This window comes from Pristiophorus japonicus, chromosome 3, assembly GCF_044704955.1.
Source record: "Pristiophorus japonicus isolate sPriJap1 chromosome 3, sPriJap1.hap1, whole genome shotgun sequence".
Lineage (NCBI taxonomy): Eukaryota > Metazoa > Chordata > Chondrichthyes > Pristiophoridae > Pristiophorus > Pristiophorus japonicus.
In genome coordinates, this window is record NC_091979.1 from 283,635,274 (window position 1) to 283,661,190 (window position 25,917).

The 25,917-nt window shown below is 45.6% G+C and overlaps 1 protein-coding gene across 1 annotated transcript in view; it reads left to right on the plus strand.

Annotated features, from left to right (window-relative positions):
• The window catches only part of tcerg1l (transcription elongation regulator 1 like), a 947,310-nt gene that overhangs the window by 74,722 nt on the left and 846,671 nt on the right, over positions 1-25,917 (plus strand). The window contains exon 4 of the mRNA XM_070876773.1: positions 12,834-13,025. Coding sequence (XP_070732874.1) covers positions 12,834-13,025 — 192 coding nt within the window. The remainder of the gene's footprint in view (positions 1-12,833; positions 13,026-25,917) is intronic.

Below are 25,917 nucleotides of genomic sequence, written 5' to 3' on the forward strand. Positions count from 1 at the left end.
ACCAACCTGTAGGCAGTCTTACCTTAGCACTCTATCACATGCCAAAGAATTTATTTCTCATCTGTTCTCAGAACTCATGGAAACGAGAGAAAGCATTCACTCGCTCACCTACATCATGTAAAATATACATTGAGGACATCATTATTTCAATGAGTTGACCTTGCTGAATTTGGGAGGGTCAGCTCCATACACCGCTTGCATGATTCCTTCTACACATGCAGCAATCCTCGAGCCATTTTTCCTAGGATCATGGAATAAGCCCTGTGGAGAAATGATATGGTTGGATACCCTAACACCCTACAGCTAGATTTTGCTGTTGGAAAGAATGTTGGGTGGATTATTTCCTTTCAAAAGTGCTGGAAATTTTTCTTGAAATGTTTTTCAATTTTCCGTAATGTGTTGTGATGTCAAAATGCAATAGCAGTGGTTTTACTGAGATTTTATTGAGTTGCACTTCAGAGTGCACCTTTATGTTTTAGATCAAATCTTCATTCCTTTCCAAAATACTGTGGTAATAGTTCAATGATTCACACTTCAATATTTTCCTCCAGTTTGATGATTAAACTCACTTGATTCCAAATATCAGATTTGCTCTTTTCAGTTTGTGAGCGTCTGCATTCTGACAGCAATCAGTTTAAATACTAATGGAATGTGACAGATTGCTTTTTCCTTTTGAAATCTATGGTGTTATCAAAATACTTAATAAGCTTAGAGAATTACTGCATTGTGCAGCATTCACTTGTTTCCCAGTTGTGTTGCTCTTCCATTACAGCTGAAGTAGTAGTATTTACTCTGAGGTGTATGAAACTGACCTCTACCCTGCTAAGTGATCAAAATGTATTTGGACGTGTCACAACAAGTTCTATAACAATTGCTTTGAATGTTAATGAGCAGCATTTAGATGTTGAATGTAATGGGCATGGACGGCATTTTGGTGCTCATTCAATAGAGTTACTACCAAAATAGTACCCCAGTTTCACTGTAACACTACTATTGCTACTGATAAGCTAAATTATTTAATTAATTTAATATCCTTAGGGGAGTAGATAAATTGAACCTTAATAATATGTTTGAGAACTTTAGAAGCAGGGGACATGCTCTCATGTTTAGAAGAGGGAAGGAGTATCGGCAGTTTAGGTGTAAGGACTTTACAAAGAGGGTTGTGTCCAGATTACTCCATATATTTGTTATGCAAGATGGCCTTCACCCAGCTAGATAACCCTCAATCTATACGCACACAATTATACAAGATGGCTGGAGTAGTTTAGTAAATTAGGTTTGCAGTTTACTGACACAACACTTTGGCGTCCAGATATTCTCTGTTGGCCGGCTGGTCAGCTTGCTGATGCAAAAAAATGGCCTTTAGATAGGCTTCTTAGGGAAACCTTAAAGGTCACGACTCTGAGGCAGAATATGCTAAGCACCAGTACTGTCTTCTGAAGCTGAGTTGTAAACAACTCCAAGGTTTAATTGACATTGAGGCAGCAGGCGAAACCAACTACTTGTTTTTCTTTTCTTTTGTATTTTTATAATTACATTTTGTCTTTGTTTTGGCAATTTCTTTTCCAGAACTGCAGTCTTCAGTTGCATGTGCTTGATGAAGCTGTCAAAGCACCTTTTTTTTCCTGTTTTACCCATTCTGTTGCAGTATGACGGCCTGTGAATTGTTCCACACTGAGCTGTATTTTCACTTTCTTTTGAGGTGTTGTGCAGCATAAGTGATGCATCTTTTTATTTATTGATGTACAGACTCTGGGCCCAAACTTGGTGAAGGCCTCCGCCTGCCCAGGTTCCGCCCAAAGGACCGCCGATGGCCCTGACGGTTCTTTGGGCGGATTTTTCATCACCCAGGTCCGTTGAAGGTCGGCGGGTGGCAAATCTGCGATGTATGCCACCAATCTGGGCAGTAGCTGACGGGAGCAGAGGCGGCAGAGGCGCTGGCTGCCCAGTGCCGCCGAAGATGGAGTCGGGGCCCAGGGAGAACTAAAAATAAAAAGCATCAAAAACAAAAAAAAAATCTGACGACCTTCAGGGGACACCATCCAGGTAAGTACCTGTAAAGAAATAATTTAAATAAACTTCACCAACCTTTTTTACAGCATCTTCACACTTACCGTTGAGGACAGATGATATGTTGCCACTGCTTAGAATTAGGGAAATATCAAACAATCTGAGCTTTGATCCTGCAGACTGATATGGTATAATCACTCCCAGATCTGGGGCCGAAATTGGAGAACTTACTGCCCGCTGCCTGGGCCCGACTCCATCCTGCACTCAGTGGTCCGCTGCCGTCCTGCCGCTGACCCCCGCCCACATGAATATGACATCTCGGTGGGCGGGAGTGTACTTACGCGCATCGGCCGTCCGCTGTCGTCGGCGGGCGCTTCCCAGCGGCTCTCCCCTCCCGCCTGTTCCAGGCCACAACGAAAGTGGCACTGGGCAGTTCGACGAGAGGAATGTCGGTGGCAGTGGGCAGGAGTCGGCGGCAGTGGGCAGTAAGTTCTCCAATTTCGGCCCCAGATCTGGGAGTGATTATACCATATCAGTCTGCAGGATCAAAGCTCAGATTGCTTGATATTTCTCCAGTTCTAAGCAGTGGCAATGTATCATCTGCTTGGATTGGCATATATCCAGTGAATGATTTATCCTACTTTGTTTTGGAAGTTTTTCTTCATCATATGATAGCGGTCTGGCACCTTTCTGGCGTCAATGAGAGTTCACCAAATTTGTATGCCACCGGGGATTCTTGGTTTCTGCAAGTTGACCCAGCAAGCATGGGATTGAGTGTAGGCAGTTGTGAGGCCAGTTATGGTTCTTGAATTGCTGCTCAGAACGATTGGATGTGACAAAGAGAAGGGAGGACTGATCAATTTGGAGGGTAAGTCAGCAGAGAACAGACTCCATTCCAGATTCATAATGTTCAAATGACTGGTGACTGGCAAACTTCGGCCACGGATTTTGTAGCACCCAGATACAACCATTCTGAGCAGCGATCCAGAATAATATAAAGGCCTTGATGAACACTTAGATCTTTTTAGGACCAATCCCCTGTCTTCTGGGCCTGATCCAAGGAGTGCAAAGGCCAGCTGAGATGCAGGAATTAGCACAACTCTCATTTCTATATGTGAGTAGATGCATACCCTTGTTATGATAAAGCTGTATTCCTCCCACCTACATCACTGATATATAATGAATTTGTAACATTTAACCTACTACTTTTTCAACTCTTTTCACTGTAGCCATAACAAGACTGATAGTTTGAATGATTTTTACACAATAATTCCCAAATACCTGTTCTGAGGAGATTTTCTCTGGTCACTATGTTTAGCAAAATAGTCAATATTTATTTTTGGTCACATGGGAACCCATCAGATACTCTTTACAAGTGGCATGTGAGTTCCAGTTTTCTGGAACTCAGACGGAACTCAGAGGGATCCAGGGCAGGTCAATGGAGGTATGTCTGGTGCAACTAGGAGTACCTACCCACCAAATGGTGTAAGTGAGGCCCATGGGATTGAGGCCTAGATCCCTGAAGAGGGAAAAATAAGTTTAAAAGTCGTCTCATAAACTGGATGGCTGAGGGCACCTGAAGGTTGTTTTCTGGAGCCACCTGCGTCCCTTTGTTGGCACTATTCCAACAGATTTTCTATCCTTTTCAGCAGACAAGCACCTTAGCTGCACCCCTACTGATGTGAGCACCTACCACTTTAAATGAAGTGAAAGGTTGACAGGGTCAGCAGTGGAGGTGCATCTCAGTTGTTAGGCCAGGCTGGCCACCTTATGGACCATCAGGGTGAGATTATTCGAGCTTTTTGTCAGATTGTTCTGGCTTATTCTTGTAGGGAACTGTGGCATTTTGTCTGGTAGTGAAAGAAGAAGCTTGTAAACGTTAAAAACTGAGTAACAAATCCTGTGTGCAATATGAAACTAATGGCAAATATCTTAAACAATCCCAGGATTTGCAAGATTGAGTTCTAAAATCCTGGGATCAAAATAGGCATTTGAGAGTGCAAACCCGACTTGACATTAGTTTTGGATCTTGCAATTGGACAAAGTAGTGAATATGACAGCTTCCTGCTACATTTATAATATATCATAATTAGACAAGATCCTTCCCTCTTATCAACAGCTTGCATGAATGTTTCATTCAACACATGCTCCTTATTTTGTTTCCCTGCATTTTAAACTGGTCAGCAGGTATATATGCTTCATAAGAAACATTTGACATATCAAAACTTGATTTTTTTCAATTGAATAATATAGAAATAGATGCTACTTATTTACAACAGTCAGTAAATCGCATTAAAAATTAATAAGACTAGGCAAGCCTGGTGAACATTTGTGCTTCCTCCTCTTCATGCTCTTGTCTATAACTGAAGCTGCTTGAGAAATCTAATTGGGATGTGTTTCTGAGCATGCTTTTCTAATATTCTGTAACATCTAGTAGATTTAAGGTGAAACATTGGGCTCAATTTTTCCCGTTCATTTACGCCGTTTTTTTTGGAATATTTTTTTTTCAAAGTTTCCCCCTGCGATCTGCGCTGGCATAACTGACTTAGTTACGATATTTCTAGGCCAGTTTTTTTTTAACGTCATAGGGGGGTGTTCCTCATGTCTGCACCGGGTTTTTCAATTGTTCGCAGTTTGGCCAACATTTCTTTCTCTTAGGTCGGCGTATCTGGCCACTCCAAAAAAAGCCTTCTGGTGAGCTAAGAAAACCAGCTCACATTCACAAATGTGCGCTGAAAGATGCCATTGTTTTTAATGCAGAAAGTAAAATAAATGAAAGTAAAAATCTTCAATCCATTTAACATATCACACACACACACACACACACACACACACACACATAAACACACACATAAAAAACACCGCGTTGATTCTCTTGTCATTGCCTGAAAAGGACGAATACATCGCCGAAACCTTAAGGTAACTAAAATCACCCATGTGCCACTGAACCTACATTTACATGGTACATGGCATATGGGGGGGTGCATAAATAAAATCATTACTTACTTTTGTGACCCTCACCAGATCGTTCCACCTCTTACAACACCTTTCCCCGGTGCATACCATGGTACTTGTGGAGGACACAGCCTCCCCAATCTCGTCCCATATCCTGTTGTACTCCTTCAGCGGGGGGCTTTCCACAACCACCCTTTGTTAGCTTGGAGTACCTCCCTGTGATATTCTCGAGAAGGGCAGGTAACTCCGTCTCGTCGAAGGCGGGTGCCCTCAACCTCCCGTCCTCTTCGATGTTCCTGCGCTTGGATTTTTTTTTTAACATTTCCATGATATATCTATTGTTATGATTTTTGCTTTGTAAAATATGTCTTCTTAATCTTCAAACTGTAGATTTATTACTTGTTATGAATTTTTAAAAACTCTGCAATGTGTTTTTAAAATAACTGCCCATCGACTAGCTTGCTGCTCCTTTTCACTATTTCTCCCTTCTCTTCAGCTGACTGAGCATGCGTGGGTGACCCATGACCCCCGAAATTGCGGGTAAAACACTTCTGTAAAAAAAAGGGGGGAAAAAAATCGCACATGCGCAGTTCAGTGCCGCACCATCCATCGAAGAGAAAGTCGATCTGGATTGACTACTAGGTTACATACCGCCCGCTGCAGACCGCTGACATAACGGCGAAAAAAAATCGACCAATTTTGTCCACTTCGGTCTCGGCAGTATGCCGGTAGTTTGAAACAACGTACCGCTGGCATCCACTGAGAAATGGGCGGACCTTATCGGGCATTGTCCAATTTCAGGCAATATGTGTTTTTGTAAAGCTCAATCTTTTTCACTGCACATCTTAATTAACCGATACGTTTTTTAACTTGCTTTCAGTTGTGAAAAAAGGAATCAAATTTTATGCTACCATCAAGATTATTGTAAGCATGCTTCATCCTTTGTTATCCATGGTTGCAAATATAATAAAACATTAAATTGCTTCTCTATACTCTGGACGAATTTTCAATTGCAATGTGCTAACCTCCACAATTTCAGGGACATCAGCAGATTTTCACAGGAAGAAGTAATGTCTTTTTCCACAAAATTATGTGTTCTATTTACGTGAGACCTTTGGGAGTTTTTTTAAGCAGTGGTAGATGTTTATGTGTTAAACAGGTTGATGGAATAAAAAGACACTGCTGCCTTGCTGATGATGTTTAAACTGACAACCTTGTATTGACCTGCTGAAGCAAACTGAATGATCACTGTAACTTGAACACCTATTTAAATTTAACATTGGAATATTAAGAAGAGGCTTACAATGTTGCCAAAATGAGTAGTTAGCCTGCAAATTGGGAGGGTTTTAAAAATGAGCAAATGACCAAGAAATTGATGAGGGAGAAAATAGAATGAGAGTAAACGATCAAGACATATAAAACATTGTAAGAACTTTTATAAGTATGTAGAAAGGAAGAGATTAGCGAAAGTAAACATGGGTCCCTTTGAGGCAGAGACAGGAGAAATTATAATGGGGAATAAGGAAATGGCAGAGACATGAAACAAATACTTTTTATCTGTTTTCACGGTAGAAAAAGCAAAAAACATACCGAAAATTGTGGGGAACCAAGAGTCTAATGAGTGTGAGAACATTAAAATAATTAATATTAGTAAAGAAAAAGTACTGGAGAAATTAATGAGATTAAAGCCGATAAGTCCCCTGCACCTCATGGCCTACACATTAGACTGCGGTAACGACAGAGGAATCTCCCTGCTGTTGACCACCGGGAAAGTCATCGCAAGAATCCTCCTGACTTGCCTTCTTTCTGTGGCTGAAGAACTCCCCCCAGAGTCGCAATGCCGATTCTGTCCACTAAGGGGCACAATAGACATGATCTTCACCGCGCAGCAGATACAAGAGAAATGCAGGAAACAGCACCAACCCCTGTACATGGCCTTCTTCGACCTCACAAAAGCCTTCGACACTTTCAACCATAAGGAATTATGGAGCATCCTCCTCAGATTCGGCTGCCCTCAGAAGTTTGTCACCATTCTCTGCCTGCTCCACAATGACATGCAAGCTGTGATCCTGACCAACGGATCCACCACAGACCTATTCCACGTTCGGACCAGGGTCAAACAAGGCTGTGTCAGTGCCCCAACGATTTTCTCGATCTTCCTTGCTGCAATGCTCCAACTCACCCTCGGCAAGCTACCCGCTGGAGTGGAGCTAAATTACAGGACAAACGCGAATCTGTTCAAACTCCGCCGCTTCCAGGCCAGATCCAAGGTCGTCCCATCCTTCGTCATCGAACTACAGTACGCAGACGACACCTGCTTCTGCGCACACTCGGAGCCGAACTCCAAGCCATCGTCAACACCTTCACCGAGGTGTACGAGAGCATGGGCCTTACACTAAACATCAATAAGACAAAGGTCCTCTACCAACTTGCCCCTGCCACACAGCACTGCCCCCCGGTTATCAAGATCCATGACGAGGCCTTGGACAATGTGGACCATTCTCCATATCTCGGGAGCCTACTGTCAATAAGGGCAGATGTCGATGACGAAGTCCAATACCGCCTTCAGTGTGCCAGTGCAGCCTTCAGTCGCCTGAGGAAGAGGATGTTTGAAGACTAGGACCTCAAATCCAGCACTAAGTGCATGGTCTACAGAGCAGTAGTGATATCCGCCCTCCTATATGGCTCAGAGACATGGACTATGTGCAGCAGGCACCTCAAAACATTGGAGAGGTACCACCAACACTGCCTCCGCTAGTCCTGCAAATCCATTGGCAATATAGGTGCACCAACGTCAGTGTCCTCGCTCAGGCCAATATACCTAGCATCGAAGCACTGACCATGCTCGATCACCTCCACTGGACGGGCCACATTGCCCGCATGCCTGACACATGACTCCCAAAACAGGCGCTCTACTCGGAACTCCTACATGGCAAGCGAGCCCCAGGTGGGCAGAGGAAATGTTTCAAGGACACCCTCAAAGCTTCCTTGAAAATATGTAACATCCCCACCAACACCTGGGAATCCCTGGCCCAAGACCACCCAAAGTGGAGGAAAAGCATCCGGGAAGGCGCTGAACACCTCGAGTCTCTTCGCCGAGAGCAAGATGAAGCCAAGTGTATACAGCGGAAGGAGCGCACGGCAACCCAGGCACCCCTCCCACCCGTTCCTTCAACCACTGTTTGGCCCACCTGTGAAGAGACTGTAGGTCCCGCATTGGACTCTTCAATCACCTGAGAACTTATTTCTAGTGTGAAAACAAGTCATCCTCGACTCCGAGGGACTGCCGATGATAATGATGACACATTAGAGTTTTAAAAGAGGTAGCTGCAGAGATAGTGGCAGCATTGGTTTTGATCTTCCAGAATCCCCTAAATACTAGAACAGTCCATGTGGATTGAAAGTTAGCAAATGTAACACCGCTGTTCAAGAAAGGAGGGGGAGAAAAAACAGGGAACTATTAGGCCAATTAGTCTGACATTAATAGTAGGGAAAATGCGAGAATTTAATGTTAAGGATGTGGTAAAATGATTAGGCAGAGTCAACATGGTCTTATGGAGCAGGAGCGGGAGGATCGAGAGGTCCCTAAAAAGGGCGTGGCCATCGGAGGAGCCACAGGAGCAGGAGGATCGAGAGGCCCATAAAAAGGGTGCAGCTGTCGGAGGAGCCACGGGAGCAGGAGCGGGAGGATCGAAAGACCCATAAAAACGGTGCGGCCGTTGGAGGAGCCACGGGAGCAGGAGTGGGAGGATCGAGAGGCCCATAAAATGGGTGAGGTTGTCGGAGGAGCCAGCTGGTGCAGTGACAAAAAGTTAAAAAAATTCAAAATCGAAGTGTGACATCACAGCCAAGCGGGTAACTGATTGGCTGGTGGATTGGTGAGTATTTTTTTTTTCCTTTCAGTAGGAAACCTTTGGCATTGTTGTAAGTAGCATCTGCAAGTAAATATATGTGATCTTTATTATCTAAGGAGAGCCAGTTAATTAAATTAGCTGTTTGCTGAGTAGAGGCTGGGTGTGTTGTGCTAAGGTTTAGAGTTTAGTTCTACTCGATAGTTGCGAGTGTAACTAGAGGGATGGCAGGGCAGCTCAGTCCCATGGATTGCACATCCTATGGCATGTGGGAAGTCCCGGATGCTTCGTGCAGTCGGGGCGACCATGTGTGCAGGAGATGTCTCCAGCTGGACCAACTCAAGCTCCGTGTTTTGGAGCTTGAGCGGCAGCTGGGGTCACTGCGGTACATCCGCGAGACTGAGAGCAATGTGGATAGCACATTTCTAGAGGCTAAGAGTGTGCAAGCAGACAGGGAGTGGGTGACCGCCAGACAGAAGAGGAGGACTAGGCAGGTAATGCAGCAGTACCCTGAGTCCATCTCACTCTCCAACCGGTACTCTGTTCTGAATACTGGTGGGGGCGATGGTGGCTCTCGGGAATGCAGCCAGAGCCAAGTCCACAGCAGCACGGGTGGCTCAACTGCACAGGGGGGGAGGAAAAAGAATGGAAGAGCAATAGTAGGGGATTCACTAGTCAGGGGAGCAGACAGACGTTTCTGCGGCCGCAGACGTGACTCTAAGATGGTATGTTGCCTCCCTGGTGCCATCCATGGCTAACTAAAGAAATTAAGGACGGTATCCAATTAAAAACAAGGGCATACAAAGTGGACAAAATTAGTGGGAGGACAGAAGACTGGGAAGCTTTTAAAAGCCAGCAAAGAATGACTAAAAAAATTATTAAGAAAGGGAAGATAGACTATGAAAGTAAACAGACAGCAAGAGTTTTATTGGTATATAAAAAGGAAAAGAGTGGCGAAAGTAAATGTTGGTCCCTTAGAGGAAGAGACCGGGAAATTAGTAATGGGGAACATGGAGATGGCAGAAACTCTGAACAAATATTTTGTATCAATCTTTACAGTAACAATATTTCAACAGTGGATAGCCAAGGGGTTTTGGAGGGGAGGAACTTAACACAATCACAATCACAATTACTAAGGAGGTGGTACTCAGTAAGATAATGGGACTAAAGGCAGATAAATCCCCTGGACCTGATGGCTTGCATCCTAGGGTCTTAAGAGAAATAGCGGCAGGGATTATGGATGCATTGGTTGTAATTTACCAAAATTCCCTGAATTCTGGGGAGGTCCCAGCAGATTGGAAAACTGCAAATGTAACGCCCCTATTTAAAAAAGGAGGCAGACAAAAAGCTGGAAACTATAGACCAGTTAGCCTAACATCTGTGGTTGGGAAAATGTTGGAGTCCATTATTAAAGAAGCAGTAGCAGGACATTTGGAAAAGCAAAATTTGGTCAGGCAGAGTCAGCATGGATTTATGAAGGGGAAGTCATGTTTGACAAATTTGCTGGAGTTCTTTGAGGATGTAACGAACAGGGTGGATAAAGGGGAACCAGTGGATGTGGTGTATTTGGCAAGGTGCCACATTAAAGGTTACTGCACAAGATAAAAGTTCACGGGGTTGGGGGTAATATATTAGCATGGATAGAGGATTAGCTAAGTAACAGAAAACAGAGAGTCGGGATAAATGGTTCATTCTCTGATTGGCAACCAGTAACTAGTGAGGTGCCGCAGGGATCAGTGCTGGGACCCCAACTATTTACAATCTATATTAACGACTTGGAAGAAGGGACTGAGTGTAACGTAGCCAAGTTTGCTGACGATACAATGATGTGAGGAAAAGCAATGTGTGAGGAGGACATAAAAAATCTGCAAAAGGACATTGACAGGCTAAGTGAATGGCCAAAAATTTGGCAGATGGAGTATAATGTTGAAAATTGTGAGGTCATGCACTTTGGCAGAAAAAAATCAAATAGCAAGTTATTATTTAAATGGAGAAAGATTGCAAAGTGCCGCAGTACAGCAGGACCTGGGGGTACTTGTGCATGAAACGCAAAAGGATAGTATGCAGATACAGCAAGTGGTCAGGAAGGCCAATGGTATCTTGGCTTTTATTGCAAGGGGGATGGAGTATAAAAGCAGGGAAGTCTTGCTACAGCTATATAAAGTATTGGTGAAGCGACACCTGGAATACTGCGTGCAGTTTTGTTTTCTGTATTTACGAAAGGATATACTTGCTTTGGAGGCAGTTCAGAGAAGGTTCACTCCCCTGAGATAATTGTCTGGGCTATCAGAGCCGCCGCTTCCAAGATCAAGTCTTTGGTCTCAATCAGTTTCCTGAAAACCCCAGCATGCCTGATGCCCTCAATAAAGAAGTCTTGCAGCATCTCCGCTCTGCATGTATCTGGGAACTTACATAGGCTTGCCAGTCGCCGGAGACCTGCCACGAAGTCTGGAACACTTTGCCCTTCCCGCCGCCGGTGCGTGTAAAACCGGTGTCTCGCCATGTGCATGCTGCTCGCCGGTTTAAGGTGTTCCCCGATCAACTTACTGAGCTCTTCGAACGTCTTGTCCGCCGGCTTCTCTGGCGCTAGAAGGTCCTTCAGCAGGGAGTACGTTCTGGATCCACAAACCATCAGGAGATGAGCCCTGCATTTGTCAGCCGAATCCTGTCCCAGCCATTCCTTAGTGACAAAACTTTGCTGTAGTCTCTCAATAAAGTCGTCCCAATCATCACCAACACAGCAGCTCTCTTCGGTGCTGCTAGTGGCCATGCTCGCTTTGTTTAAATCCCAGTTTCTCGTCGCCAATAATATGTCCTTACTATACATTATAAATGCACACGAGGCCCATACTTGTGAGAAGATCACTCTGTGACCAGTTACCTTTATTACCAAGACCTCAAGAGGCAGACGGTGGGTGGAGCTTCCCCTTTTATACCTGAAAGACCAGGTTAGGAGTGTCTCCCACAAGTTCACCCCCTGTGGTCAGTGTTCTCACAGTGTACAACTTAGGTCAGCTTATACATGGGTTACAATGACAGTTGAATACATGACAGTTAATGTGCAGGTACAGCAAATGATTACGAAGGCAAATGGTATGTTATCCTTTATTGCAAGTGTGCTGGAGTATAAGAGTAAGGAAGTTTTGCTGCAATTATATAGAGCTTTTGTGAGACCACACCTGAAGTATTGTGTGCAGGTTTGGTCTCTTTACCTGAGGAAAGATATACTTGCCTTTGAGGGTTGCAACAAAGATTCGCTAAATTAATTCGGAGGATGAGAGAGTTGACCTTTAGAATGGGCCTTTACTATCTGGAGTTTAGAAGAATGAGAGGTGATCTCATTGAAATGTATAACATTCTTTGAGGAATTGACAGGGTTAATGCTGAGAACCTGTTTCCCCTGGCTGGAGAGTCTAGAACTAGGGGGTATAGTCTCAGGTTAAGGAATTGGCCATTTAGCACTGAGATGAGGATTAATGTTTTCACTCAGAGGATTGTGAATCTTTGGAATTCTCTACCCCAGAGGCTTGTGGACACTCAGTCGATGAGTATAATCAAGACTGAGATCGATAGATTTTAGGGCACTAAGGGAATCAAGGGATATGGAGATAGTGCTGGAAAGTGGAATTGCTTTAGAAGTTCAGCATGATCTTATTGAATGGTGGAGCAGGTTCGGTGGGCTGTATGTTCTACTCCTACTCATATTTCTTTTGTTCTTTTGAACTCGGCACTGTAATGGTAATAGGGAAATTGATGAAATACGTGACAGAAACATTTTCATCTGTGCAATTCTATGATATGTTTTGCTTTGTTTTGACTATTGTCTGTAAATAGTTCCATTTTTCAAAATGAAATAAATCTGCTAATATCATTTAATGATTTATTTCTTGAAAACAAAAACAAACGTGATATAGCAGTTGTTAAGATAATCTTCTTTAGATCTGTGCACATGTTAAATTTGAAGCAAAACTTTCACCGTATAACTCATGATATAAAGTGAATGTGATTTCTTCATAGGTGATTGTGAGCCAACATTCAAACGTGTAGCTAATAATCAGGCAGTTCTATTAGCTACAGCAGCGGCAACAGCAGCAATGGTTGCAGTAGAAACAGAAACAACCCAGGATATGTCTCCTGCAAGTACCCAGCCGTATCATCTACTGACTCTGTCTCCAATCAAAATACCATTCTTAACAACACATCTTCCAGGTAAGTTAGCAGGGATTAATTAGTTTCATTTTATGCATCTCTTTTCCAAATGTCATTGCAGTGGAGAGTTTTGTATGGCCATAAGTGGCTGTGGAGGATGTCCAATTCAAATGAGCTCTCATCTGTTGTTCATGTAAAGTCCTGTCCCCTCAGTACAGATTCACACGAGGCATGTAGTGAAGTCAAGGTCACTCTGGACCTGCACCTTTTATTTCACAGTTCTGGAATGGTGCACTTGCCTGAGACCTGTGCTTATATACCTGTCTCTTGCAAGTGCACCCCCGGTGGTAAGGTATGCTGGTGGTTACAGGTCATATCTTATTACAGTCATGTATAGCATGTTGGGATACAGTTATATATAATAATGTAAGATACATGACATCACCCTCCCCCAAGGTCTTATTGTCTTTATAAGTTCAGTCTCTCAGGTGGTCTACGCTCTCGTGTGGAGCGTCTGAGTTGTGGTTCAGTTGTTTGCCTTGGTGTCTGTTTTTCTTTGGGTGTGGTTGCTGGTATCTCGCCTGGGCTCTCTGTTTCGATTGGTGTGATTGTTGTTGACTCGCCTGGGCTGTCTGTTGGGATTGCCTTTTCCTCAGGTTGTTCCCTCTGTCTGTCCACCAGGTGTGGTGCGAGTTCCACATTGTAGTCTGCCTCTGGTTCCGCAGTGCTGTTGGTAAATCTGCTTTTGACTTGGTCTACATGCCTCCGGCAGGTTTTGCCATTGTCCATTTGTACTACCAGTAGCCTGTTTCCTTCCTTGCCCGTTACTATCCCTGCAAGCCATTTGGGACCCCTGCCATAGTTTAGTACAAACACTTTGTCCCCTATCTCATTCCATCTCCCCCTCGAATTTCTGTCATGGTACTTAGTCAGCTTACGGCGCTTTGCCTCAATGATTTCGTGCATGTCTGGGAGGATTAATGAGAGCCTTGTTTTTAAAGTCCTTTTCATCAACAGTTGCGCGGGGGGATCCCAGTCAGTGAGTGCGGACGAGATCTGTATGCCAGCAGCAGTCGCGACAGGCGACCCTGCAGCGTGGGACCTTGGATTTTAAGCATGCCTTGTTTAATGAGTTGCACTGCTCTCTCCGCCTAGCCATTGGAGGCCGGCTTGAACGATGCCGTCTTGACGTGATTTATGCCGTGGTCAATTATAAAGTCTTGGAATTCTGCGCTGGTGAAGCACGGACCATTGTCACTGACTAATATGCCAGGGTTTCCGTGCGTTGCAAACATGGTTGCGAGGCTCTCCACAGTGGTGGAGGTAGTGCTCGAGTTTAAAATGGTTCATTCGATCCACTTTGAAAATGCATCTACAACTACGAGGAACATTTTGCCCATGAATGGGCCCGCATAGTCTACGTTCACCCGCGACCATGGTTTGGTAGGCCAGGTCCAGGGGCTCAGTGGAGCCTCCCGGGGGGCATTGCTGAGTTGGGCACAAATGGTGCACCTTCTGACGCAGAGCCCCAAGTCCGCGTCAATACCAGGCCACCAGACGTGGGATCTGGCTATGGCCTTCATGAGAAAAATCCCTGGGTGCTCGCGGTGGAGCTCCCGGACAAATGCCTCTCTGCCTCGCAGAGGCATGACTACTCGGCTGCCCCACATCAGGCAGTCTGCTTGTAGTGATAGCTCATGCATGTGCCTGTGAAAGGGTTTTAATTCCTCGGGGCAGGCATCGCGAGCCTCTGCCCAGTCACCGGTTAGGACACATCTTTTTACTAAGGATAACGTGGGGTCGCTGGCCGTCCAGGCTCTGATTTGGCGAGCCATCATGGGCGAACCTGTGGACTCAAAGGCATTGATTGCCATGACTATCTCACAGTCCTGTCCGTCAGACCCTTCCGTGGTCGCCAGGGGTAGCCTGCTGAGCACGTCGGCACAGTTGTCTGTGCCTGGTCTGTGCCTTATGGTATAGTCGCAGGACGCTAGCATGAGTGCCCACCGTTGAATGCACACCGAGGCGTTGGCGTTTATTGCCTTGCTCTCGGAAAGGAGGGACGTGAGGGGCTTGTGGTCGGTTTCTAACGCGAACTTGGCCCCGAAAAGGTATTCGTGCATCTTTTTGACACCGTACACGCACGCGAGCGCCACCTTCTCTACCATTCCGTACCCGCGCTCCGCCCGCGAAAGTGACCTGGAGGCATAAGCTATGGGTTGTAATTTTCCTGCACTATTGACATGTTGCAAAACGCACCCGACCCCATACGCTGATGCATCGCATGTGAGAACTAGCTTTTTACCTGGGTCAAAGAAAGTCAAAACACTGTTGGAACACAGAAGGTTGCGTGCCTTATTGAAGGCGCGTTCCTGGGCGTCCCCCCAAAACCAATCGCACCCCTTCCTGAGTAGCACGTGGAGAGGCTCCAGCAGCGTGCTTAAGTTCTACATAAAGTTCCCAAAGTAATTGAGTAGCCCGAGAAAGGCGCGTAGTTCTGAGACATTCCGGGGCCTGGGTACCAGGCGAATTGCTTATGTTTTGGACTCTGTTGGGCGGATTCCATCAGCGGCAATCCTTCTGCCCAAAAATTCAACCTTGGGTGCGAAAAACAGGCACTTGGATTTCTTGACTCGTAGGCCTACCCGACCCAACCGCTTTAGTACTTCCTCCAAATTACGGAGATGGGAGTCGGTGCCCCTGCCCGTGATAAGTATGTCGTCTTGAAATACAACCATCCCCGGAATGGACTTGAGCAAACTCTTCATGTTGCGCTGGAATATGGCAGCTGCCGACCTGATGCCGAATGGGCATCGATTGTACATGAAAAGGCCTCGATGTGTGTTGATGGTGGTGAGTAGCTTGGATTCCTTGGTCAATTTTTGCGTCATATACGCAGATGTGAGGTCTAATTTTGAGAAAAGCTTTCCTCCAGCCAATGTGGCAAATAAGTCCTCCGCTCTCGGCAGCGGGCACTGGTCCTGTAGGGAGACTCTGTTTATGGTAGATTTATAGTCCCCACAGATTCGTACGGATCCATCAGGCTTCATGACTGGGACGATGGGACTTGCCCAGTCGCTAAATTCCACAGGTGATATAATGCCTTCCCGCAGAAGTCTGTCTAGTTCATGTTCAATCTTTTCTCTCATCACATAGGGTACAGTTCTGGCCTTGTGATGGACCGGTCTAGCATCCTGTGTGATGTAGATTTTGACTTTGGCTCCTTTGAAAGTGCCCACACCTGGCTGAAAGAGATGTTCAAATCGCTTTATAACTGTTGAGCAGGAGGTCCGTTCCTCTAATGACATGGCATGGTCATCATCCCATTTCCAGTTTAGTTTTGCCAGCCAGCTTCTCCCCAGCAGTGCTGGGGGGTCTCCGGGGACAATCCAGAGGGGAAGTCGGTTCACTGTCCCTTTGTGTGTGACAGAGAGCATGGCGCTGCCGAGGACTGGTACGATTTCTTTGGTATAGGTCCTTAGTTTGGTGTCGACCCTTGTGAGTTTTGGTCTGTCTCTTTTATGCGGCCACAGTTGTTCAAATTGTTGAGCACCCATGAGAGATTGACTCGTTCCTGTATCCAGCTCCATGTTGACAGATATCCCGTTGAGTAGGACCCTCATCATTATAGGAGGCGTCCTGTCGTAGGAGCAGCGGCCATTGATCGTGTTGACCCACTGTACATCGGTGTCCCGGGTACTGTCCCCACCGTCTTCTGGTCCGCTTTCCGACCCATCCGATTGGTATACCCGCCGAGCTGCCCCACACCTCCAGCACAGACTGCTTGCAAAGAATGAGCTGCATCTGGCTGATCTCTCTTGACCTTCTCTCAGTTTGTAGTTGATTGCTCGCATTGTGGGTTGATGAGGTGTGAACGGCCGTTCCTGTGGCCCTTGATGGATTCTGTTGCCACTGCTTGCTGTCGAAGGCCTGTTCTGCCGGTTTTGTCTGTGTGTGGGGGTAGCAGCTTTTCTAATGCTGTGAACTCCTTGTTCCATTATTTCGTTCGTTGTCGTACCTGCATTGTAAATCAACCTCGTTTCTTCTTCCCCGACCAAGAATGTCTGTGCAACCAGTGCTGTTACCTCTAAGGTCAGGTTCTTGGTCTCTATGAGCTTTCGGAATATGCCTGCATGGCCTATTCCTTCAATGAAAAAGTCTCTCAGCATTTCTCTCCTCAGTTCATCGGAGAACTGACATAAACTAGCCAACCTCCGAAGTTCCGCCACGAAGTCGGGTATGCTCTGGCCCACACAGCGTCTGTAGTTGTAGAACCTGTGTCTGGCCATGTGTAGGCTGCTCGCTGGCTTCAGGTGGTCTCTTACCAGTGTGCTCAATTCTTCAAACGACTTGCTTGCTGGTTTCTCAGGTGCCAACAGATCCTTCATTAAAGCGTATGTTTTCGAGCCACAGCTGGTCAAGAGATGGGCTCTTCTCTTGTCTGCCGTATCGTTACCTAACCAGTCTTTGGTTTCAAAGCTTTGTTGGAGCCTTTCTATAAAGTCCTCCCAATTGTCTCCCGCATTGTACTTTTCATCTGATCCGTTGTTTGCCATTCTGTGGATTCTGTAATCCCGTAACCTGTCGCCACTGTAAAGTCCTGTCCCCTCAGTACAGATTCACACGAGGCATGTAGTGAAGTCAAGGTCACTCTGGACCTGCACCTTTTATTTCACAGCTCTGGAATGCTGCACTTGCCTGAGACCTGCCCTTATATACCTGTCTCTTGCAAGTGCACCCTCGGTGGTAAGGTATGCTGGTGGTTACAGGTCATATCTTATTACAGTCATGTATAGCATGTTGGGATACAGTTATATATAATAATGTGAGATACATGACAGTTCAGATGCTTGATCAATTATATCATGTTTGAAATTTGCAGTGACTGTTTTTATCGCAATGCATCAAAATACTCAAGTTCAAAAAAAGATGAAAAATATAAACTTGTGCAATTATAGAAACTGAAAGATACCAGTATACTCCACAAGTTAAATATTTTAAGTTAGCAGTGAAACATTAATAAGTGTACGACATCCTGCTGATAACTTAGTGTTAAAGTGTATTTTTCCTGTTTATTGTAAATATATTGCTCTTGAGGATTGTAGATGCAAGTGAGTTATATTTTATATTCTGTGAACAAAATAACGTGTGAAAGCTCCGACACCTGTTGAGGCATTAATCTGTTTGTAATGGTGGATAGCTTCTCGTATAAGTTTTAATGTATCAGTATTTGTGAAGATCACAAGCTGCAGCCCATTGAATGTATTGTCTCACCCATATAATAAAACAATTTGTGGGAGAAATTGGGGTCGTTTGCACCTCCTGTTAGCACCCCCCGGGGATGTCAGAGCACCCCGCTCCCTCGTGGTCTAGGTAGGGACCCTTTTCTCCCCTGCAGAGTCGGCAGCTTGGCCCTCTCCTTTAATGAAGTGCAGGGCCCTGTCCAAGTGGCAACGCTACGCGATCCGCTCAAGCCCCACAGAGCAAATGGAGCGTGATTTTTTGGTGCTGCACTTGCTCTCGGGTGGTAACTCGAATATAGGTTGCTGGGAGGGACTTCCGCGTCTGGCACAGGAACTCCCGCTTCGCGGCTGTTACTGCCCCCAAACGGGGCGCTACGCAATCCCCCTCCCCCCTCCAAATAAAATTTAAAATTTTACATTTTTATAATCACGAACAACAATTAAAAGCTGAAAGAATGAGACCTCACACTTCTAAAAGTTAATTTTCAGTGCCACAGTGTACTGTATTGAGAGCATTGTTTGGAAAAAATTAAGACTTATCAAGCCGTATGCAAGGGTATTTAGACGAAAATGGACCAGCCTTCACTTTCTGTGGCAAGTTTAGTTTGTTGCTAGTGTTCCAGGGAAGTCAACCATGCAATAACAGAAATTTCACTCCTTGCATACATTTGAATGGGGAGCCAGATGCTGTTTCCACGCAGTTTACGGACAGCAACTTCCGGATTTTCATGTTTTACTGCGCGTCTGCACTCGGCTGAAGTTACTGTCCGATTTGTGCATAAATAACGGTGAGCGTGGTTAGTCTCACCATTATTTTCACAGTAAATTCTGACCCAACATTTGTTTCTTTCTGAGAAGTACTTCATCTCAGGTCAAGAAAAAAGATTTGAAAAAATTTGCCAGATTTCTAGAACTGTATTGGACTTACTTGTATAATTACTTACCTATACCTGTACTGTTTACTTATGTGAATCATTACTTTTTTAAATATACCTGATGAACAGTTTTAGTATGTTATGAAATCTTTCAAGCATAGCTGATATTATCTGTCTTCTGAATTGGCATGAAATGTAGTGAAATCCTATCTAGTCGCTAGTTGATAAAAGGGAGAATTGCTTGTCCTGTGGCATACTATATTACCTGCTTTGTTATCTCTAGACTTGACTATTTCAACGCACTCCTGACAGGCCTCCCACATTCTACCCTATGTAAACTTGAGCTCATCTACAACTCAGGTGCCCATGTTCTAACTCGCACCAAGTTCCGTTTACCCATCACTCCTGTGCTCGGTGACCTACTTTGGCTCCTGGTTAAGCAATGTCTCAATTTCAAAATTCTCATCCTTGTTTTCAAATCCCTCCACGGCCTCGCTCCTTCCTATCTCTGTAATCTCCTCCATCCCCACAGTCCCCTGATATCTGCGCTCCTCTAATTCTGCCCTCTTGAGCGTCCCTGATAATAATCGCTCAACCATTGGTGGCTGTGCCTTCAGTTGTCTCGGCCTAAGCTCTGGAATTCCCTTCCTCCAGTATCAGCTGTGGCTCAGTGGGTAAGCATATCACCTCTGAGTCAGAGGGTGGTGGGTTCAAGTCCCACTCCACAGACTTGAGCACAAAAATCTAGGCTGACACTAGTGCAGTGCTGAGGGAGTGCTGCATTGTCGGAGGTGCCGTCTTTCGGATGAGATGTTAATTCGAGGCCCCGTCTGCTCTCTCTGGTTGACGTAAAAGATCCCATGGCATTATTTTGAAGAAAAGCAGGGGAGTTATCCCTGGTTTCCTGCCCAATATTTATCCCTCAATCAACATAACAAAAACAGATGATCTGGCCATTATCACATTGCTGTTTGTGGGAGCTTGCTGTGTGCAAATTGGCTGCCGTGATTCCTGTATTATTACAGTGACTACACTCCAAAAGTACTTTGTAAAGCACTTTGAGATGTCTGGTGGTCATGAAGTGCAAGTCTTTCTTTCCCTAAACCTCTCTGCCTCTACCTCTCTTTCCTCCTTTAAGACCTACCTCTTTGACCAAGGTTTTGGTCATCTGCCCTAATTTCTCCTTATATGGCTCAGTGTCAATTTATTTTGTCTTACTCCTGTGAAGCGCCTTGGGACGTTTTACTACATTAAGGGTGCTATATAAAGTTGTTGTTGTATTATATACCATATGCTAAATGCTTAAGATGAAGTTTCAGATAATAAGCAACACGGGTTCACCAATGATAAGCTGCCCTTCATGGTGAGAATGAGGAAGAAGTATTCGGAGCAAATTGAATCACAACAGCCACTAGTTTCTTAGTGCAGGTCCATATGTAAAGAAATTTTGGGCTCGAGTTTGGTGAAAGCTAAGTACCGCCCAAGTACCGTCCAAAGGACCGCTGAGATCCTGACGGCACTTTGGACGGAGGTTTTGTGAAAAAAGTGGGAAAAACTGCCCGGCAGAAAAAATGGGCCTTGCACGCTGATTCTGGGCGGCAGCGGGCGGTAGGACCCATTCTGGGCGGATCCTCTAAAAGTACTGCCGAAGATTGAGTCGGGCCCAGGGAGGGGGGAACGGCTAAAATAAAAACATTTCAAACCAATAAAAAAAACACCAGAAATCTCTCAGGGAACCCCATCCACCTAAATCCCTGCAAAAGAAATAAAGAAAAGAAGTGCACTAACCTTTTTTTGCAGGTCTTCATACTTACCGTTCAGGTAACACCTCCCTTCACACGGCGGTCTCTTCTGCTGTTGGAGTGGAGGACCGCCTGGACCCAACTGGGGACGCAGCGGGCGGGAGAACTTTTGTGCGCATTGCATGCCAGCGCACGCCAGCGGACGCTGCCCAGCGGTCTTCTGTCCCCGCCGATGTGAGGACCTGATGAGACTCACTTGGAGGGGAGACTGCCCAAAAAACATCGAGACTGCCGAGTAGCTGGCGATGAGTTGACCAAACTCGGGTCCTTTGGCACTGAGGTTTGTTTAGACACATATCTTATATGCCACACACTTAATTTGCATTTGGACTTTGTTGTCATTGAGAAAGACCAAAGTGTCCTTTGTCCCATCTCATTCTAGTTCCAAAGGAATTGGAATATACCAGGACACTCTGATACTGATATGAATCAACAGTTGGGACAAAGGCTCCTTGTATTTTCCATGCAAGTCCTTCAAGACCCCTTCTTGAGTGAGTACTGCACTTGGGGGCATCAATCACCATATCCCACATAAATGTGTATGCTTTTTTTACGCTTTACTCTAAATTTTTTTGGCTCTCCTATTATAGATCACATTCCAGGTGAGTCCTAACTCCATATTCCTTTTAGAGTGTCTTCGTTAGCCTTATTATCTAGATAGAACATTTGTAACATGCTTAGGTCAACAAACAGAATATCCTGATCTGCAGTTACTTTTTACACTGTTGGAATTATTCTCTATCTCCAAGATTTATCTCCAATCTAAGATATAATATCCTATTATATCCCAATGTAGTTTTAAACCTTTCAGCAAATTTCATAAGTAAAGAATGAAGAAGCAAATCTGTAACAATAACACACAACTCCTCCTATATAGTTGCACATGGATTGTCAAGACCAAGTATCATTTTCAGCTGAAGTGGGATTAGATAATGGACTAGGGCTTGCAGATGTGAAGTTTATACAATGCCACTATAAATTCTATATCCACATTTATAATGGAAACTTGCCATGCTCTAAGTACACCTTCCACAAGTGGTGGCACTGCAGCACTTCCATTAGAGGGAAGAATGTGACAAATTTACTTAGACAGTTTCCATTACAAATGTGGACAAGAATTTTTAAAGAAAATATAAAAATAAGGAAAGAATGTATGACTTTAAAATGTGGATTGAATTACATCTGCAGTGCTAGTCCAATATCAATTGTCTTCTGACCCCTCTTTTGCTGTAGATTGTATGATCTTCATTAACCTACCATCTATCTCCTCACATTCCTTAAAGAGCAAAACAATTTGAATCTAAATGCTAACCTGTAACTCTATAAATAACTATTATTCCCTCCTTCTTGTCTCCTTATGAGCTTTTCTTCTCACCCCTCCCTATCTCTGTAACCTCCTTCAACTCTTCAACCTTGTGTTCTTCCAATTCCGGACTCTTGTGCGTCTCCCATTTCTTTTACCCTTCCATTGGCAGCCATGCCTTCAGCTGTCCAGTCCCTGAGCTCTGGAATTCACTCCCTAAGCCTCACTGGGGTAGAAATTTCCCTCCGCCCACCCCGCTTTGATGGTTTTTACCGCAGCTGCGGTTCAGGTCGCCTCTTGAGCGACATTCGGCTCTTTGTTGTTTTATTTTTCTTGGCTTCGGAAGTCTCTCTTAATGGGGGCGGTGGCAACACCTGAGGGGCGGAAGTTGGGTCGGTGCGGAGTGACTGCCGTGATGACGTCATTATGGCGCCACGTCACCACGGCTCCCCCCTTCACTTAAAGTGGAGAGCCTCCGCGATTTTAAAACTTCGGCGCACTGGGCCACCAGGGAGGGTTTCGGCCGGGCCAGCGGCCTGGCACCCAAGAGAGAGTGTCGGGCTGCCTGTTAGCGTCCTGGCCAAACCCGGGAGCATAATTATCAGGCCGACATGGCAAAAAAATACGGCGGCAGCGACAGTGCTCCCTTCCCTTTAAGGGAAGCCGTACCGCCATTGCAGAAGGCCACAGCCTCACTGGACCACCGGGAAAAAACAAGTTTTGGCACCGCTGGGCAGGCCGAAGATTTTCAGAGGGGAATGTCGCCGTCAGGAGGGTGGATCGGCAGTGCACACGGTGATGATATGCTTACCACGGATCGGCAGCAGCGGAGCGGTAAGGGGGGGATCGGGGCACCGCCGGGAAAACTCAAGAGGACAATTGGGTTATCAGTGGCCACTCCACTCTGCAGGGTGAACACCAGTTTGCGGTAGTAACAGACCTTAAGGAGAGGGGCAATTTCGGCCCCTCTGCCTCTCCAGTGCTCTCTGCTCCTTTAAGACGCTCCTTAAAACCTACCACTGAGCAAGCTTTTGGTCATCTGTCCTAATATCTCCTTATGTAGCTCGGTGTCATATCTTGTCCGATAATGCTTCTGTGAAGCGCCTTGGGATGTTTTATTATGCTAAAGCGCTATATAAATTCAAGTTGTTGTAACTAAAATCTGCTGAATGTCTTCGTTCACTTCTTTTTTAGCTCTTGGCAAGTCTTGATAGAAATTCATAACAGCCAATCTCATTCATAAAATGACAACCTGCCCTATTCGTAATTGAATAAGTTATGAAGTTTGTGTTTTTTGAAAGGATTATCCGTTGGACCCTCTCCTTAGCCTGTTATTAGGGAGACAATAAAAACTTCCATTTGTATCTCACCTTTAACATAGAAAAATGTCTCAAGGCACTTTACAGAGGCAAAAGCAAAAACAGATGCTGATGCAGAGATCAAGTGGGTGAAATTTGGTAGCACTATGTTTGGGGCGCTAAGTTTTATTTAGAATCGTAGAATCATAGAAATTTACAGCACGGAAGGAGGCCATTTCAGCCGACAAGACCTATCCAGCCTAATCCCACTTTCCAGCTCTTGGTCCGTAGCCCAGTAGGTTACGGCACTTTAAGTGCATATTCAAGTATTTTTTTAATGGGGTGAGGGTTTCTGCCTCTATCGCCCTTTCAGTCAGTGAGTTCCAGACCCCCACCATCTTCTGGGTGAAGGAATTTCCCCTCATATCTCCTCTAAACCTCCCACCCAATTACTTTAAAGCTATGCCCCCTGGTTGTTGACCCCTCTGCCAAGGGAAACAGGTCCTTCCTATCCACTCTATCCAGGACCCTCATAATTTTATATACCTCAATAAGGTCTCCCCTCAGCCTCTTCGGTTCCAAACAAAAACAGACCCAGCATCTCCAATCTTGCCTCATAACCAAAATTCTCCAGTTCAGGCAACATTCTTGTAAATCTCCTCTGCCCCCTCTCCAGTGCAATCATATCTTTCCTGTAATGTGGTGACCAAAACTGCACACAGTACTCCAGCTGCGGCCTAACCAATGTTTTATACAGTTCAATCATAAACTCCTTGCTCTTGTATTCCATGCCTCGACTAATAAAGGCAAATATTCCATATGCCTTCTTAACCATGTTTGAACATTTAGTGCCGGCGAGATGGGCTGCAAAATTGTGGGAAATTGGGCACTTTCGCCTCAGAAATGAAGGGAGGCGGTATCTGAGGTGCTAATGGCCTCAGTGAGGCATTGCAGGGGCACTATTACCAGAGCTGCACCTAATTTCAGCTGACTTTCAGTCTCCTGCTCATTCCAGTTCTTAAATAGATGTCGTTTCAGGCAGCACCTGGTCATTTTCCTCGTTGCTGAGAGCTATAAGGAAGATCTGAAATAGCTGCTCTAATACCTCTTAGAAGGACCTGGCATTGGAGATATTGGTGGGGACAGTGGAGATAAAGAGGGATGCATTGTTCCCTCCATCTGGGAGAAGGCCAACGCCACAGGTTATTAGGTCCATGTACCAGAGGTGGCTGTGGAGGTGTCGGCCAGCACCGAGGTTGACAGAAGCCCAACACAGTGGCGGAAGAAATTCAACAACCCCATTCAGGTGGTCAAGGTGAGTACATGTTTGCACAACCCAGCCTCTGAGCCTCTAGTCTGTGCATACTCTGCAATTCAGCATTTAACCCAGCAGGCAGCCACCAACCATCTGGACCTACTCACAGTCACATTCTCATTTCACGCCTTGCCTACGTTCACAGCTATTTAACCACGGCAGGCATATCTTGCACATACATAACTGGACTCTTACTTACACAGGTTCCTTTCTCTTGCAGGCCAAGATGGCACACAACAGAAAGGAGCAGCAGCAGACTGGAGAGGGGGAAGCTGAACTGCGCCAGTTGACTGACTTGAAGGAGCAAGTGCTGCGGCACATTGGCCCGCAGGTTGTGGGCGCTGTGGCTGGCGGGAACGTCGAGCCTGCTGGGGGCAACGATGGTATATTTATCCCGTTTTCTTGTCCCACTTCCCTGTTAAGCCAAAGGTCTTAACACTTTCCAGCTCCTCATACTGTCTGGCTTCCTTGCTTCATTCCTGCCCCCCTGCCCTCACCTTAATTCGACTCTTGTGCCACTTATACAGATACATTGTCCGCATGCCCGACACGAGACTCCCTAAGCAAGCGCTCTACTCGGATCTCCTACACGGCAAGCGAGCCCCAGGTGGGCAGAGGAAACGCTTCATGGACACCCTTAAAGCCTCCTTGATAAAGTGCAACATCCCCACCGGCACCTGGGAATCCCTGGCCCAAGACCGTCCAAAGTGGAGGAAGAGCATCAGGAAGGGCGCTGAGCACCTCGAGTCTCGTCGCTAAGAGCATGCAGAAATCAAGCGCAGACATCAGAAGGAACGTACGGCAAACCAGACTCCCCACCCACCCTTTCCTTCAACCACTGTCTGCCCCACCTGTGACAGAGACTATAATTCCCATATTGGACTGTACAGCCACCTGAGAACTCACTTTTAGAGTGGAAGCAAGTCTTCCTCAATTTCGAGGGACTGCCCATGACGATGACTTTCAAATAACATGCAGCAGGTGAGCAGCCTGTGCCTGAGCCCCCCAACTGAGTCACGAGGGAGAAGTAGAGGAGGTCAAGGATGAGGAGGGGGAAGAGGAAGAGGAACCAAGCATTGCGTCACTACTTCTCTCACCCGCAGACACCAGCGCAGG